Here is a 15,024-nt window from a genome sequence, read left to right as displayed (position 1 = left end):
CGGTGTTGAGCGGTCCCGAGCCCCGGTGAGCCCGTGGTGCAGCCGCCGCAGCCTCTGTGGCCCCTCGAAGTGCCGCTACTTTGTTTGGCTTAACCATTGCGTTTCCACATTATGCACTTTGAGGCCGCCTTTAAAGGGTCCTTTTCTTTTTTTTTCCCCTCCCCAGATGATTTCTAGTTCAATAGATAAACATGGGTCAGTTTGAAATACCGGATAATTCAAAAACTCTCTGCTCAGCTCCTCGTGTCATGGTTCTGGGGCTTGATTTTTTTTTTTATTTTTTTTTTTCTTTGTATCCGGAAACAAGTGTTGACAGCAGGTCAGTTTATGTCTTCAAGTGATTGCATTTTATTTGAAAGGTAAAATTACGCAAATGATCCTGCCATAGAGACTGTACTCCATATACAAGAGCCAAGTGCATTGAGTTTAAGGCGGTTCTGCCCCGTTGCACGTATGTAAAACCGTGGTTGAGCCGTGAGAAACCACAAATGGCAATTCTGTTGAACAGCACCGCGGTTTAAAAGGTTGGGATTGAGGCTGGGCGCTTGCGTAGGATCTACGGCTCTTTGATGTGTAAACCTGAAGTAGTAGCATGAGTTTGGAAGGGAATCTCAGCGTAGAGACCTCTCACAGGCACAGGGCCTTGCCACCTTGCATGGGGCAAGCAAAGATGACTCCAGAGTTGAGCGAAGTTAGTTGTAGCATTTAAAGGTGGAGGGGGTGCGGGGTTGTGACAAAACCCTTTCCCTGACGTCTCCTTCTTCCTTCCTCTTCTCAGCTTCTGGAGATAGGTTTATACGGCGAGTTTGCACTTTCATTAAACGATAGGAAGAAAGTGGAATGAAGTGCTACAATATTTCATGAAATGGGGGGGGGGGAGTTCTGTTGTTTTCCTTTATTTACTTATTTAATATTTTTATTTTGCTGAGGTCCTAAAATCAATAGTGTTGATGCGGGTGGGGGTCGGGACCTGCTCGCCGGCCTCCACTACGGGCTCCTTGGAGCCGGGGTACCCCGGGGAGCCCTCGGCAGAGGTCGAGACTGGCTTCGGGCTTCCCAGCAGCTGTGACAGCGACCCGTAAGATGGCTGCTGCCATCCCCGCTGCTTTAAGACGGACTGTTTAAGGTGGAGGAGCCGCTGCCCTTGGCGGTTGCTGCCCCAAGCTTGACAGCAAATCAAACGTGATAAAAAAAAAAAAATCCAGTTTCTCTGAAATTTAAGAATTATCCTTGTAATTTTTTTAAGTGTCCGAATCATGTTTTAAAAGAACAAATAGCCGCTGTATGGTAGCAGCTACCTAAGAAGTTCTTTGCATTTTTTTTATGCCGTTCAGGTTTCTACTTTCGGAGTTGAAAATGAAACTGTTCTGCTTAGTTTCACTTTCAGCTTTCCCACGACTCCTCCTCGGCAGCAAATGTTATGAGCAAAGGGCGCATCTATAACAACACTCTGGCTCCGATGGACCACTTAATACCCACGCCTGAACATACGCTCCTGGTTTTTCTGAGAGTTGCTGTAGCCTTTAAATCCTCTCTGACGTTTTTTGTTTGTTATTATCAGCTTCTCCTTTAACCAGTTAATTAATGATATTTAACCCAGCATTAAGTTTGCACACTTGCATATAATAAATTATAAATGTTGATGCTGAAAATACCTTTACTGTTTTCACACAGGTGAGTAACTCCACTGATGTTCATTAAGGCAGCTTGCAGGCATTCATGTCTGAAGGTACACAGGTGAATAACCTTATTCTTTCACCTCATTCATTCTTCAGGGTCCTTAAAAGCCTGAAAACTTATTGCTTCCGTTAAAGTAGAATTAAATATGAAAGTTGTTAGGAAGCAGATACTGACTTTGGTTTAAATGCCTGAATGTTTCTTTACATTTTATGGTGTGTTTATGAGGGTTTAATGGGAAAAACACTGCTGTAACGCACACAGTAAGGCACTGGTTGGTATAAAGGCAAAAAAATACTTTTTCTGCAGTTCCTTCTTGAATCCTCCAGAGCATGGCTGTGTCTCTTTTTTTTCCATTATACCTTGTTGCTCACCAGATAACCAGAACAGTAAGTCTACCAGTCTGTGACTACACATACAGTTACTATAGTAACATTTATAAACACTAATGTCACTACACATGCAGAACTGCTGCCTGCTAGGAGCAGCTTAGAAAGAAATCACTCTTTAGCTGCATATAGGTAAATATTTTTCTTTTTTTTTTTAACTTTAAACTTAATTTAAATCATTGCTCACATTCTAACTTTGTGCAAATATATTTTTAAAACCAAAAAGAAAAAAAGCTTGACTTTGTCTTAAACTGCTCCAGTGAAAGGTAAAATGTTGCATTCACAATTTTGGCAAGAATAAGGAGTGAAAAGACCATTTGCTGTCTGGAAATGTGGGACTATAACTTGGGTTATGTTGACTTGTGGTGGCTCCAGTGAATGCAATTAGGTCACAACAGGTTGCACTACAGTAGGAAAAAAACCAAAACAACAAACAAACAAGCCTATGCTTTGATATATGAGTGGACACATGTCATTGTTGCTTGCATATCCAAGCTGGCTTTTTCTGTTGGCTGAATTCACAAGCAGAGCACATACTAATTTTCTAATTATAATACGTGCATAAATCTGAGCACCACACAATTCCTTTGTTGCTTGCTTTTTATCATTTAACATGCACTATGAAGATATTAAATTAGATTAAAACTCAGAGCATTGTCTGAAAAGCCCTTGCCATCCTTTTCACTTTTTGTCCTTTGGGGCGTATCAGTGGGTTTGCACAAGTTGAGCTGACTCTGAAACCCGCATTAGGAAGTCCTGGTGGGAGCGCGTGATCCTGGCTGCCTTTGGCCTGCCTGTGTTGCTCAGCCCGCAAACTCAGGTGAGTAGTCAGGTGACATCAGGAAGACAACTCATCTACATCAAATTAAGTAAACCAGGAGCTGGGTGAGACACAAGTCCCAGCTCTTGTGGGTTTCAGGTCTCTCTCAGGTTGCTGATAGCCCCGAGGAGGTGCTTGCTCAGAGCCCTTGCTCCCAGCAGATCACAGGTGCATCTCAGGTTTGTTGCTCCCGCACAAATTCCCTGTGAACACCTGACAGGCTTAAATGCAAGAGTATGTGTGTTATTATTATTCCATCAAAGGTTGCATTCTTGAGTCACAAAAGAGAAATTAAAATGCTGTTTAGGGTGTACCAGACTCCTGGTTATTACCTAGTTGTCATTTAGGGCTTTTGGGGGCCTATCTTGCTCATATAAATAAAAAAAATTACTCAACTAATAGCAGCCTAATGCTGAATGCTACCTCTCTGACAGGGACCACCCAGCCTGCAGCCGAGCTCTGGGAGCCCACCTCTACCCCTCATCCCTGCCTCTCAGCCTGGTCAGATCCAGTGTGCCCAACCCAGCCTTGTCTCCCTTTTTATTCAAGATGGGTCTCTCTTCCAGTGCTCCCACCTGTTTTTACTCTTGCCATTCAATGCAAAGTGCATCTCTTTCTCCTCCAGGGAATTTCTACGAGAATAAAATCCTATTGTGTCCTTTCATTAGCGCATTCCTTATGGGTGAAGTGACCTCCCTCTTGGCCACCACGCGTTCAGGACTGCTATCAATATCTTATGAATCACTGGTAGTATTAACAGTGCAAACGTTTTGTTCATTATGCTGTCTCTAGCACCTCATCTGCTTCCCATGGCGCTAACATGTGACTTTAATAATGCAGATGGCAGACCTTCCCATTAGGCTTTTGTCTGTCATAGGAAACTTCACACCCCAATTACCCAGTTTTTAAAGGAAAAAAAGAGGGAAAATAAATGGAAAAAATGTCATTGCAACACTCAGGGCTGTTTCAGTCACACAAACTTCTTGTTAGTAATGGAGCATTTAGCAGTTTTTATATGCTTCTTACACAGAAGATGCTCTTCTTGACTGCAGTCAGAGTTTCGGTTTAGCACAAACCAGGTGAGAAAACCGAAGGCTGGAATCACGCAGCACAGGACAGTCACTTGTGCCTTTGCTCGATGTGAATTGTGCGTGTCAAGTTCAGAAGCTGTTTGTTAAAGTTATTTAGCTATCAGCAGTTACTACATAGGCTGACACTGTTATTTCATGGTACTGAGAGCTCTGGATTGCTTCATACAAACATGGGATATACTATCTATTTTTTCCTTACCTTCTCTTTCCTCTGACTCCCCACAATTCTTTTGTCGATTCCTTTCTCTAACATATTTTTCTGTTCTTCCTTCTTCTTTATTTGTGTTAGAGATCTCCACAATTCTCTGGGACCCCACTTGGTATACGTTGACTGCCTGTGCTCTGACAGTTTTGCAAACCACCCCATTCCTATGTAGGGCAGGTCATTTGCTGCTGGAAGCCTGACCAACCACCAGGAGACTGGCACAGGCTCTGCTGGCAGAGGTGAGAGGGAAGGGACCTCCTTTTTGCTACCTGCACCCGAGTAGCTGCCAGCCAGCACCCTTAATATGATACCAATTTAGATAACAAAACTCTGCATAGAAAATTCCTATTATTTCTATTAGATGAAGTTACAGTGGCCTAAGAACATCTAACTGTGCAAACCCAGTCATGGGCCTTCCCCATATCAGTGTGCAAGGGCACTGGAAACCCTAGGAACTGGGAACACAACCTCAAGCTCCACAGCTTGGCCAAGCAGAAGAAATTAAAGAGGTTAAAAATCTCCATTTAGATCAACTGTAATAGTGCTATGTACAGCTGAAAAAAATAGAGGAACCCCAGGAATACGGCAGCAACCCCAGATGTGGGTTTGTAAGGTGAGGGAGACAGGATGTCACTGGGAATGCAGAAGGCACAGTTACATTGTCTTCACCCATGTTCCACTTTCTGCCACAGCTTTCTCTTTGAGTATCTCCAAAACCTCATGTACCTCCCCTCCCATGGCAAGGCCAGCAGGCTTGTCGTCCCCACTCAATGCTTCACTGCCTCTCTGCCTAACACAGGCACTTGGTGGGCTGCAAACTATTACCTTTGCCCCACCAAGACTAACCCATCTACAAGGAAGAGCTCCTAAATATCTGGAGTGTAAACAGAACTAGGTTTGCAATTGTTTTGCTACTCCCATTTCCCAGTCTGATGCTTCCTCCCAGCTGAGAAGCTGCATCTCTGCCCAAGTGGACAGCGTCACAAATTATAACTCTTGTCCAAGAAGACCTAATGATGGGGACTCTTATTTTATAGGATGACACAAAACCAGTGGGCCTGGAATCCCAAGATTATAGTTTTGGACAACACTTAGGAAGATAAATAAGGAGACTAATTATCTTAATTTATTCCATAATTATTTTAATTATTAATCACTTCCTTCTTTCTTGCCTATCATCAGGTCTAGAGGCAGGACTGTTCCCAAGTCCTGAATGCAGGCTCTGCCCGTGGCATGCTCCCGTGACTCACCAGGATAGTCTTTATCTCTTCCCACACCTTTCATAACTAGATTTTCTTGAAACTGCATTGTTGCTTCTGGGGATGCAGTAAGTAGGCTATACTATGCATATCTAAGTTGACTCACTTGGGAGAAGATGTCTTGTTCCTTCTGCACCATTCCCTCTGCAGATGGTTTTAGAGAACAAGAGGGCCAGGTCTTCTAAAAGTAGTGAAAGGTATAGGGCATGGCTGCTGAGTTAGCAAGTGAGTTCATCTTTTCAGGTGAAGAGTTTTTCAGAGGTCTTATATGAGTTTAAGAAAGGCTACATAAGGGTTTTCACATAAGATATTTGCTCTTTGCTGCTTCGGCCAAAGGTATCCACATAAAGCTGGGACCTGCTAAGGCAGTACCTGCAAAGCAGAGGCTGGCTCTTACTGAGCCACTGGGCATGCACTGCACAGCACAGCCAAGCTGCACCAGGCAAATGCTACCGCCTTACACGGTGACTCCTTGGCAGGTGCTGATGGTGTCAGGCATGCTGCAGCTCAGAGACAGACAGTCCTGGCAACGCTAGGAGTCCCCATCATGGTTTCTGTAAGTGGGTGTGATGCTTTTGCAAGCAGTTTTCCGGGGAGGTGCCATTCCCAAATTGTGTGTCAGGGCAGAGGGAAGGGAGGTCAGTAAGAGGAGAGGAATTGGGCTGAACATCTTGGAGGCAATGAACCCATATCCTGGCATCACAGGCACATGGGGAAAACAGGACTGAAAAGGAAGCGCTGGCTGAGGCATGAGCAAGAAGTAAAGCAGGGAAGAAGGAAAAGACAGGCAAAGAAGCTGATGCTCTTTCAGCAGGGATTTGCAGCAGCGAGGCCTGTTTATACGTACTAGTTGATAATACTGTGATTAGAAACTTGGGAGACTGTGACCTTCATTTATATCACACAGCCCTTCTCTGCCTCTTCCTGTCACCCACAGGCAGGCTGACAGGCAGGCATCTTTCCAGTGCTGGTTTCAGCATCAGTAACAGGCACCATTTTCTAAGACCACAAATATGTAGCAAATAATAAAACCCACAAAACTCACAGAGGAAGGAGTTCACAACTAGAGATTGGGCAAGTTAAGTTCTGATGGTGCCAAAGGTAAGTGAGGAAGAAGCACTCTGTGGGTGGAGATAGGAATGATGTGTTAGAGAGAGATAACTGCATATGGGACTCTTCTGTTTGGATACAAATCAGATCCTGGATCCTCAAAGCTCAGGGACATATTCCATCTTCACTAATTAAAAAATGAGATTGTAGTGCCAAACTGCAGAAGCAGAAAATAATCTTGCCTTACCATATTAACAGCAAGCAGCTCCAAGTGTCGTAGTTAGAAAGGTTTTCCAGAAATATGAGGTTTACTGGGACAACGGTATCCTCTGCCATGTAAGCCTCGTGCTCTGCTTCCATTCTGCCCCTGTTATAGACAGGCCAACGTATGACAGAGGTGGAGCAGCCTTCCTTTCCGAGTAGCAGGATTAAGCACTGACCAAGAGGCTCTTTGTTACGACACAAAGAGTAAATACAATTTTTTGCCCTTGAAAATATGTACAGTCTCAAACTGTGGTTTGCTCCCCATTCTTCTACATCTAATTTCTTTTTATCTGCTTCTATTTTCACCTCAGAACATTAAACTGTGTTGGATTTTGGCTCCCTAAATAGGCACAGGGAAACTGCAGTGAGCTAGAAAGCTGAATTTTATCTTTCACTCTGAGGCTAGAATGCTTAGCTTCGTGTATTGTGCTTTCAATAACTCACTGTTATCCTTTAACCTGACAGCAAAAAACCTCTGAGTCTGTATCTGTTCCTAATGAGGGAAATGCAAGGAGAGAAGGAAACACGGACTAATCTTCTTACTTCATAAGAGATCAACAAAGGAAATGTTTCATTTTTTATTCTATTTTTACAAGGTTTTCAGCTATTAACATAAGCAATTTATGCATAGTATAAAAAAGTATCGGGGTTGCCCTTTTAATAATTATAAGCAGATTTATTACAACTGAAGACTTGTAGCATATCTTGTTACATGAATTATTATGTATATTATCCTGGTTATTTACACATTGTAATTAACTGAGACTGTTTTGAGGCTTTGAAATTTGTGATTTGTTAGCACTTACACCATTTACGGAGATACAAACATCTATAAAATGTGTGGGAGTGTTAAGAATTAAATTTACTAAGGTCAAACTATCATTTTGCTCTCTCTAATCCAAGGGGGTTTTATATACGCTAAATGTAAAATGGAATCACATTTAAAAGACAAAAAAACATCTTACCAGACTTTCTATATATATTAGTCCTAATTTTTCTCAGGCCTGAATGGATCATCATAATGACAGCAGTGAAAAGGCTTTTGCTGCCTCCCAGTCTCAAATTCAAACTATGCAGAATAAAGGAAAAAGAGTTCTGCAGAAGCCTATCTTCTGCTGCTGTTTTAACCATGTCCCTCCTTAACTTGTCCTGCTGAAACGGTGCAGCACTTTTAAAGGAGGTGATGCTCACCTCTTGTTGAGAGATGGACTTTCCCATAAAGTTGTCCTACAGCAGACTGAGAGCCATAGCCACCAGCAAGCCACCTCTGCAATGATAAAGTATACTGCAGTCATGAGGGGCTTTTAAGTGGCTCTGCTAATACTGTTCACCCTCTACAGAAGAGATTTTCCTTTTAAAATGTTATAATTGATCTACCTCCGCTGATCAGAGGCACTTGATTCTTTAAGATGTTGGAGGAGGTTGGGGCTTTGACTACCATGAAATTTTATCAAACGTCATCACAGGAAAGAGTGCACATGTTGAAACACAAACTGCAGAAATGCTTACAATACCCAGGCACTGAACAGAATTAGTGAGACAGAGGAAAATGTACTTCCTAGCTGAAATCCTGGAAGAGACAATAGCTGCAAAATAGTTATTCAGGTGTGGCTGTATCAAGTGCAAAGAGAGAACCCCGGTAAATGGATGAGGTTAAAGTAGGATGAAATTACTAAAGGCTGCTCTTGTAACATGGCTGCGACAAATTTCTGCTGCTAAACTACTGTTATTTACCCTGCCAATGGATTAACAGCAGTTAACAAAGATTAACTGAAACAAAAATCTCAGATGAGAGAAACCTATGAATTTTTGTCTGATATTTCTCATATATACACACATAAATACTTAATCCTAAAAAATGAACTTAATCAACTTGAATGTAAACACTATGTTTTCATACTTAGTAGATAGATGATATATAGGCTGGCAAGCTGAGCTGCTCACATGGTGTCAGGACTTTGTGTTGTTATGGTGTCTGTACATGTATGTGACATGCTGATTTAGAGTGAGAGCATATAATGCAAGAAGCAGCTCATATTAGAATTTTCCAAGCCTGAAGCAGAATAATTTGAAAAAATCCTAGATAATATGGTTCAGCTGTTTCTGAGAATATGATTTGGAAAATATGTTGTTCTGCGTGTATGAAACCAAAATCTTGATTATTTTCTAGAGAATGTCCAAGATCATCAGGTTTTAAACCACAGATTGGCAATTTGGCTGAAATGGCATCAGCAGTGCATCTTTTGTCACTCTTATCAATTTACCCAAATCAGAACAAGTTAAAATATTTAAAAAGCAGCATCAGTTTGCCCATGCCAAGTAGAGACATGCCAGTGTGCAGGTGCTGAATTTGGGCAGTCCCCTCTGCACCAGTTGGCCTCTATCAGGAAGCACCTCACTAGGAGTTACTCTTATAGCTCTGACTCCTGGGGTTGCAGCACCACATGCCAGACCTAGGAATAATGAGACAGCATCAAAGATGTAGAGTGAGGTGAAGGAGACTGAGCTGATGAGGAAGATTGGAGCAAGGAACTTAAATTTAAAAAACAGAGGTGCATAGGGATAGGAAGAATGTACGAGCTTCAGCTGGAGAATGGGCAGACAGGCTTGTGCTGATTAGACCCTATGAAGTCCCTGCAGTACCTAAATTCTAGATTCCTAAATTTTCTGACACAGATAAGCAGAAGATTATTCATTTGAATTCCACTCCCACTTAATATTGTGATCTTGCTAATAACAACAATCCTGGTCCTTTTAAGAAAGTAAATAATTCTTTAATAAAAGCTTTACCAATTTGCAAAGATAAAAATCCCACGTGGCAAGGAGACACAAAGATAGGTTTATTGCACCAGACAACTATGGAAATAGGTCAGATACATGTTTTCTGGAAATTCTTGATGGCTGTCACAGTGTGACAGCTGCAGAAACAGTTGTAGCAGAGCTTCCACTTTTATTTGTTGATCAGCTTTCTCAAATAGGTTCCTCCTACAAAAATAAGAAGGACAAAGTGCAGATTGTAGGGGTTTTTTTCCACAGTAATTAAGGCAGATTACAAGGAAAAAGAGGAGATATTCTCTGACAAGCCAGGCAATGAGGAGACCAAGATGATGACCAGTCCTTACAAATGGATTCACAAAGTGAATCCAAGTCCTTTAGGAGAATGCAGAGATTTTTACAACTGGGAAGAAATCAGGTTTCCAAAGCTCACTGGAGTGGCTGTTCAGTGGTTACCTGTTTGGTGGAAAGCATTCCCAGCAAAGAGACAGATGGCACTGAGGTAGAAGAAAGAAAACATTGTGAAAATAACACACATAGTCCATTAGGCAGAAGGGCCAAAGGTGTTCCTGGACCACTGTACTTTGCTATTTATAGGTATGTACATAACACACCAGAATTTTTTTTCCCTTCATGCAACAAAAGAAAGTATTAGCTAACCTAGATGTTTGTTGGCAGTCAGTGTCTGGAGATAAAAAGCAGCAATTCCTTTAGCTTGACAATGTAAAGCAGATGTGATAAACTCCCTTGCAACTGATACTGCTATCAGACAATAGTATACAGCTTATTAGATAAGTTGCCTAAGCATGATATTTGAATTAAGGCAGCAAAATCAATTTACTAATGTAAAAGTTAGGAAGCATTCCACAATACACAAGTGACTTCTGTAAGAAAATACAGAGTGGTTTCTTTTATATCAAGGGGTTTAGGTTGTCATCACTTTATGGCAGTCAATCACAAATCTTCTGATTTTAGATCTGATAAATTCCTAATATCAATGAAACACGCTTAAGATATTCTTTTTATTAATTTGTTTCATTGGACTAAGTGCCACCACATTTTGCTACAAGCAAACTGAAAACATATTTTGAGGGAATCATCTGAATTACTAGTTTCTGAAATAGGCATTGGTTGGCTTTTACTGTTGTTGTGGAAGATCTATTCAGACATGTTTTCTTATAAAGTAGGACATTGCTTTGCCTTTCTTTAGTATAGGAAATCAGTTATTAATTACAATCAGAAACACTGATACATCCTTAATGCTTCTCCACCCACCCCTGCTGGATTTTAATCATAAAATGTGGATTTTATGATGGAACACTAGACAAAGCTCTTGCAGACTAGCAACTCTGGTTACTGTATCTTTCCCACCTGGTGATTTTTATTACCAATTATATCCTGTTGTGGTCATAAGACAGCTGTAAGATTACAGGCAAGATGCTTGCTTTCCCACAAAGGAGTGCACACACAGAATTATGTAAAAATGCAGGTGGGTGAATAGTTTCAAATGGATTTGTGTCTACAGTTACATTCTGCAGTGTCTTCCAGTCTCTGCTTGAAGCACTTGCCCAGCTCTGTACTACTTTTCTATCACTCTGCCTGGCATTACTAAGGAGTGAGCAGATACTGCAACTGTTTCTGCATATGAAAGTTGACTGAAATTAATCAAGAAGGTCAAAGATCAATAGAAAAGGGAGAACCATTTGAGAGGCTTCACTGGTTTTAGGAGGCAAAAAAAAAAAAATTATCATATTCCACATCTGGAAAAACTAATTCCATACATAAAAAAAAAATACTTCTGCTTAACAGTAATTGCATTCCTCTGGCAGTCTGAGAACCACTGTTGCTCCTTGAGCATGCAACTAGTGTGTTGTATGTGGTATATCCCCCCTCCCACTATTCTCCCAATGCTTGTTACTATAGCTGCACTGTACTTCCAACAAGCTTTTTGCAACTATATGAACTTCACTGTTACAGGTATCAAAACTGGTAGTTTAGCCCTAGTTCTATTACTTTCAGGACATGCAGTCACAGCCCTGTAGCAGAATACAGAATTAACTCACATTAAGATTGCAAGGTTGTTTTCAGATGCATTTGTTTCCACCTTGTTGTGAAAGAAAACCACTTTATATTCCAAAGAGATTGATGAAGATAACAACTTGGGTTGGGTGAATTCTCTACCAAATTTCTTCTTGGTTTTGTTACCTGCTTCCATCCATCCCTACCTGAAAATTTAATTGCTGGCTGCAATTACAGATACCATAAACTCAAGATCTGATAATGAATTAAAGTTTGAAGTTGACCTTTTATGATTAAAATCCACATTTTTGAACCACATTAATTTAATACACTTAATTTTCCACCAAAGGTATCATACCACAGAAAAAGATTTGCACAACATCGACCTTCATTTCCCCCCCAAGAGTGTGTTCTTACATAAGTAGAGACATGTTCCTTCAGCTCCAGGTAAGCAACTGAAGAGGATGGTCAGATACACAGAGCGGGAGAGGGTGACATTGGCCAGCTCTGTCTTCATTTAGTCCCACACTGATAGGCCAGTTAGGTTTTGTTGATTCTTTTGCTGTCTCTGGTTTGCTGACAAGACTTGCAGCCAAAAGCAACTAGATTTTACTCTTTGCAGTCAAATTGCTCCACATAGGTTATATTAGGCTCTTTGTTAGGCTTACAGCTGGTGGTCTTATTCCAAGGGTTCAAAGGATATTTTACACATTTTTCTAGCTCTCCACAGAAACCAGAGGAAGGAGAGGGGAGCAAGCACAAGGAAACATTCATGGAGCACAACTTAAGGTATCTACATTGTATAATTAATCAAAGGTGTGTCCTTCAGTTTGATATTCTGAATCACTTTCAAGAGAAATCTGCCTTCACACAGACTACACTTAGCTGTCTCCTACGCTAGACTGCCAATACTGCTCAAGGAACACTACAATTGTATAAGCAATGCCTACTTATACACACTTTTCAGAGGTCTGTGCCCCTAGTCTAGGTAGATATTAAAAGTACAACATAAATGAACACACTGCAGCCAGCTTCATGTCTAGAAAGGTACCACATATCTCACTCAAGTTCTTTCTCTAAGACATCACTTTTGCCCTTAAGCCAACACATGAGAGCAGACCAATAACCTCCTCTGACATAAAAAATGGTCTCCCAGGGCAGCCATAGAGGATCTCAAATAATACAGTGCTTTGGGTTGGAGCTCTCTCCTTTATGCTCTTCATTCAAGTCTGACAAGACCTGCCCCCTGCAGTGTTGGAATTTCTAACACTTTAAATTCTCAGATTTCAGGAGTGTTGAGGGAAAGTTAAAATACCTATGCCTGCTAAAGGAAAGAAGCCAGACCTCAACTTCCTATGATGACTGCTAGAACTCTTGCTCCCTTGGGTATTTTAACCAAGGAAGAGATGTAAGGCATCATGTTAGTAAACTAAATCCTACACCATATCCAAATTATTTTTCAGTACTAAAAATTATATGCTGCTAGAAACAGTCTGAACCTGGAGCTTCCTGATGAGTTCATTCAGCCATAATATTTTGAAAGCACATACTCTCACAGGAGTGAAAATATTTGAAAAAAATATGCGCTCTTGCTCAAAAACCAATCAAGGTGCAACTTTTCTATCAGACTGCACTTTAAGCTGAATAAAACATCACTTAAGACTCCTCATAAGAGTTTATCTGCAGTCAGGAGAATAAGATTCTGAAACAGTCTTCTAATAATGGAATATAAAAAAAAAAAAATCACAGAAAACTTTGCTGTAAAACAGAACCAAATTCACTGATGGACATTGTTGCCTGTGGCAGTAGATTACTCAACTATGACCTCAGTTTTTTTCCCAGTCCTTAAAAAAGACTGTTACTGTAATAGCAGTATCTTAAGAAAACCCAATAGTATGCTATATTAAAAGTATTTCAGTTTTAGATGATGTATATGCAGTCTTATGTAAAAATGGAAGGAGTCACTGCCTCTCAAAAGAGCACAGCACTCATGAGAGAAAACACTTCAGAACGGTGGAAACACCAGCACTAATACACCAGATGGATTAGTAGAGGGATACCTGAGAACTACAAGGGTTCCTGGACATCACAGAGATGCAACAAAAAGAACATCTGTTATACCTGTAACTCATATCTGTACCTATCAGTTTCTTATTTTGGCTTCTAAAGGGTTTTGGGAGGTTTTGTATTACAATGAAGTACTGGCACCACCTCTAACAACATCCACTCCTTATTTGAGAATGCATGAATGGTGTTCAACGAAACAGGACTTCTCTGTGTGTCAGTATTCAATGTCCCTCACTGAAGACAACCTAAATGACTCAAATGCTATTAATAATCTGCAAGATGGAATACAGATATTGTATTCCAATAAAGATATTTTCCACAGTGACTCAAAGGCAATCTGAAACAAAATAAATGAAAATGTTCTAGGAGGAACTACACACAAAGATGGAGTTCCTAAGGAAACTGACAACAAAAAAACCACCCCCAAACCAAACCAACCAACAAAAAAACCCCCAAAAAGCAAAAAGAAACCGCCCCCAAAAAACAAACAAAAGAACCACAAACAAAAAACCCAAAAATCCCCACAAAAAACCCCCACAAAAACCACAAAACACAAGCTAATTCAGAGCTGTCTCTTTTCAGTAACAATTAAATAAATTCAAAGAACAGAGAGAAACCACTCCAATTCTAGCATACAAGGTAGTTCTGAAGAACTCAGTTTGAGGACAGAAAATTTCATGTATGAGTTTTCATCCACAGTGACAGACTTCAGAGCAAGAAGAAACTGTTGCCTTCTGTGCAACAGGTCCAACTCGCAGCCATAAACATCTGTAACAGAATGTAGTGGCAAGAGGGTCTAAAGTCATGAAACAGACTTCAAAAGATAGAAAAACATGCCAGCTAATTGTGACTCAAGCCCACAGCTGGCAGAAAAAATGGACTTCAATGTATTTTGTGACAAACCGCAAGTGATGCTGGTCAAGACCCGCTGAAGTCTGCATAACCAGTGGGTTCTAAACCACCACCAGTTTGAAAAAGACAAAAATGCACCCATCCAATTGCAAATCATCAGCTGCAGGAAGAGGCACAGACAGCTCTGAGACACTACAACAATGCAACAAGCTACGTTAGGGAAAAACTGGCAAAAACTGCATTAGCTTCAGGTTCAAGAGATAATATTACTGTTTTGATTGTATTTCTATATGGATGTGATAAGATACCCAATTACCTCAACATTTAAAAATAGCTGAAGTGCCAGAGTATATATAAGACAGGCTTATATTTAGCTGTGTCATGAATTTACTTGTAATCATCTTAAATGCTGACCCATTCAGTAAATCAGACATCATGTCTGGAACTGCCATGGCTGGGCTTCGCAAACGAAGATTTGGGAAGGGCGCTACCCATGTTTGTTGCAAGCACATTGAACTGTACAAATGCAATAAAACCATCTGAAACTCTCAATAAG

General features: G+C 40.8%; 1 protein-coding gene and 1 long non-coding RNA gene across 3 annotated transcripts; both read left to right on the top strand.

Moving 5' to 3' along the window:
- The first annotated feature begins 43 nt into the window (after positions 1–43).
- On the top strand, positions 44–5,435 carry LOC108503466. 2 transcript variants are annotated; one of them, XR_001876844.1, is made up of 4 exons: positions 44–319; positions 1,675–1,737; positions 4,267–4,421; positions 5,365–5,435. It is a non-coding gene; the product is annotated as an uncharacterized LOC108503466 (long non-coding RNA). The 2 variants fall into 2 exon arrangements; XR_001876845.1 differs by lacking the exons at positions 44–319; positions 1,675–1,737 and adding an exon at positions 2,734–2,886.
- Positions 5,436–5,647: 212 nt separating this feature from the next.
- Positions 5,648–14,920, top strand: PP2D1 (protein phosphatase 2C like domain containing 1). Its single transcript, XM_017827405.1, is given in 11 exon segments — positions 5,648–5,666; positions 9,432–9,581; positions 9,584–9,774; positions 9,776–9,893; positions 9,896–10,109; positions 10,209–10,211; positions 13,460–13,548; positions 13,551–13,948; positions 14,444–14,520; positions 14,585–14,659; positions 14,661–14,920. Coding segments are annotated over 11 exon segments (1,470 nt in total). The 3' UTR covers positions 14,797–14,920.
- Positions 14,921–15,024: the final 104 nt, after the last annotated feature.

Source organism: Lepidothrix coronata, unplaced genomic scaffold, assembly GCF_001604755.1.
Source record: "Lepidothrix coronata isolate B3197 unplaced genomic scaffold, Lepidothrix_coronata-1.0 Scaffold139, whole genome shotgun sequence".
NCBI lineage: Eukaryota > Metazoa > Chordata > Aves > Passeriformes > Pipridae > Lepidothrix > Lepidothrix coronata.
Note: the sequence above shows the minus strand (reverse complement) of the source record. Positions and strands in the feature narration are given on the sequence as shown.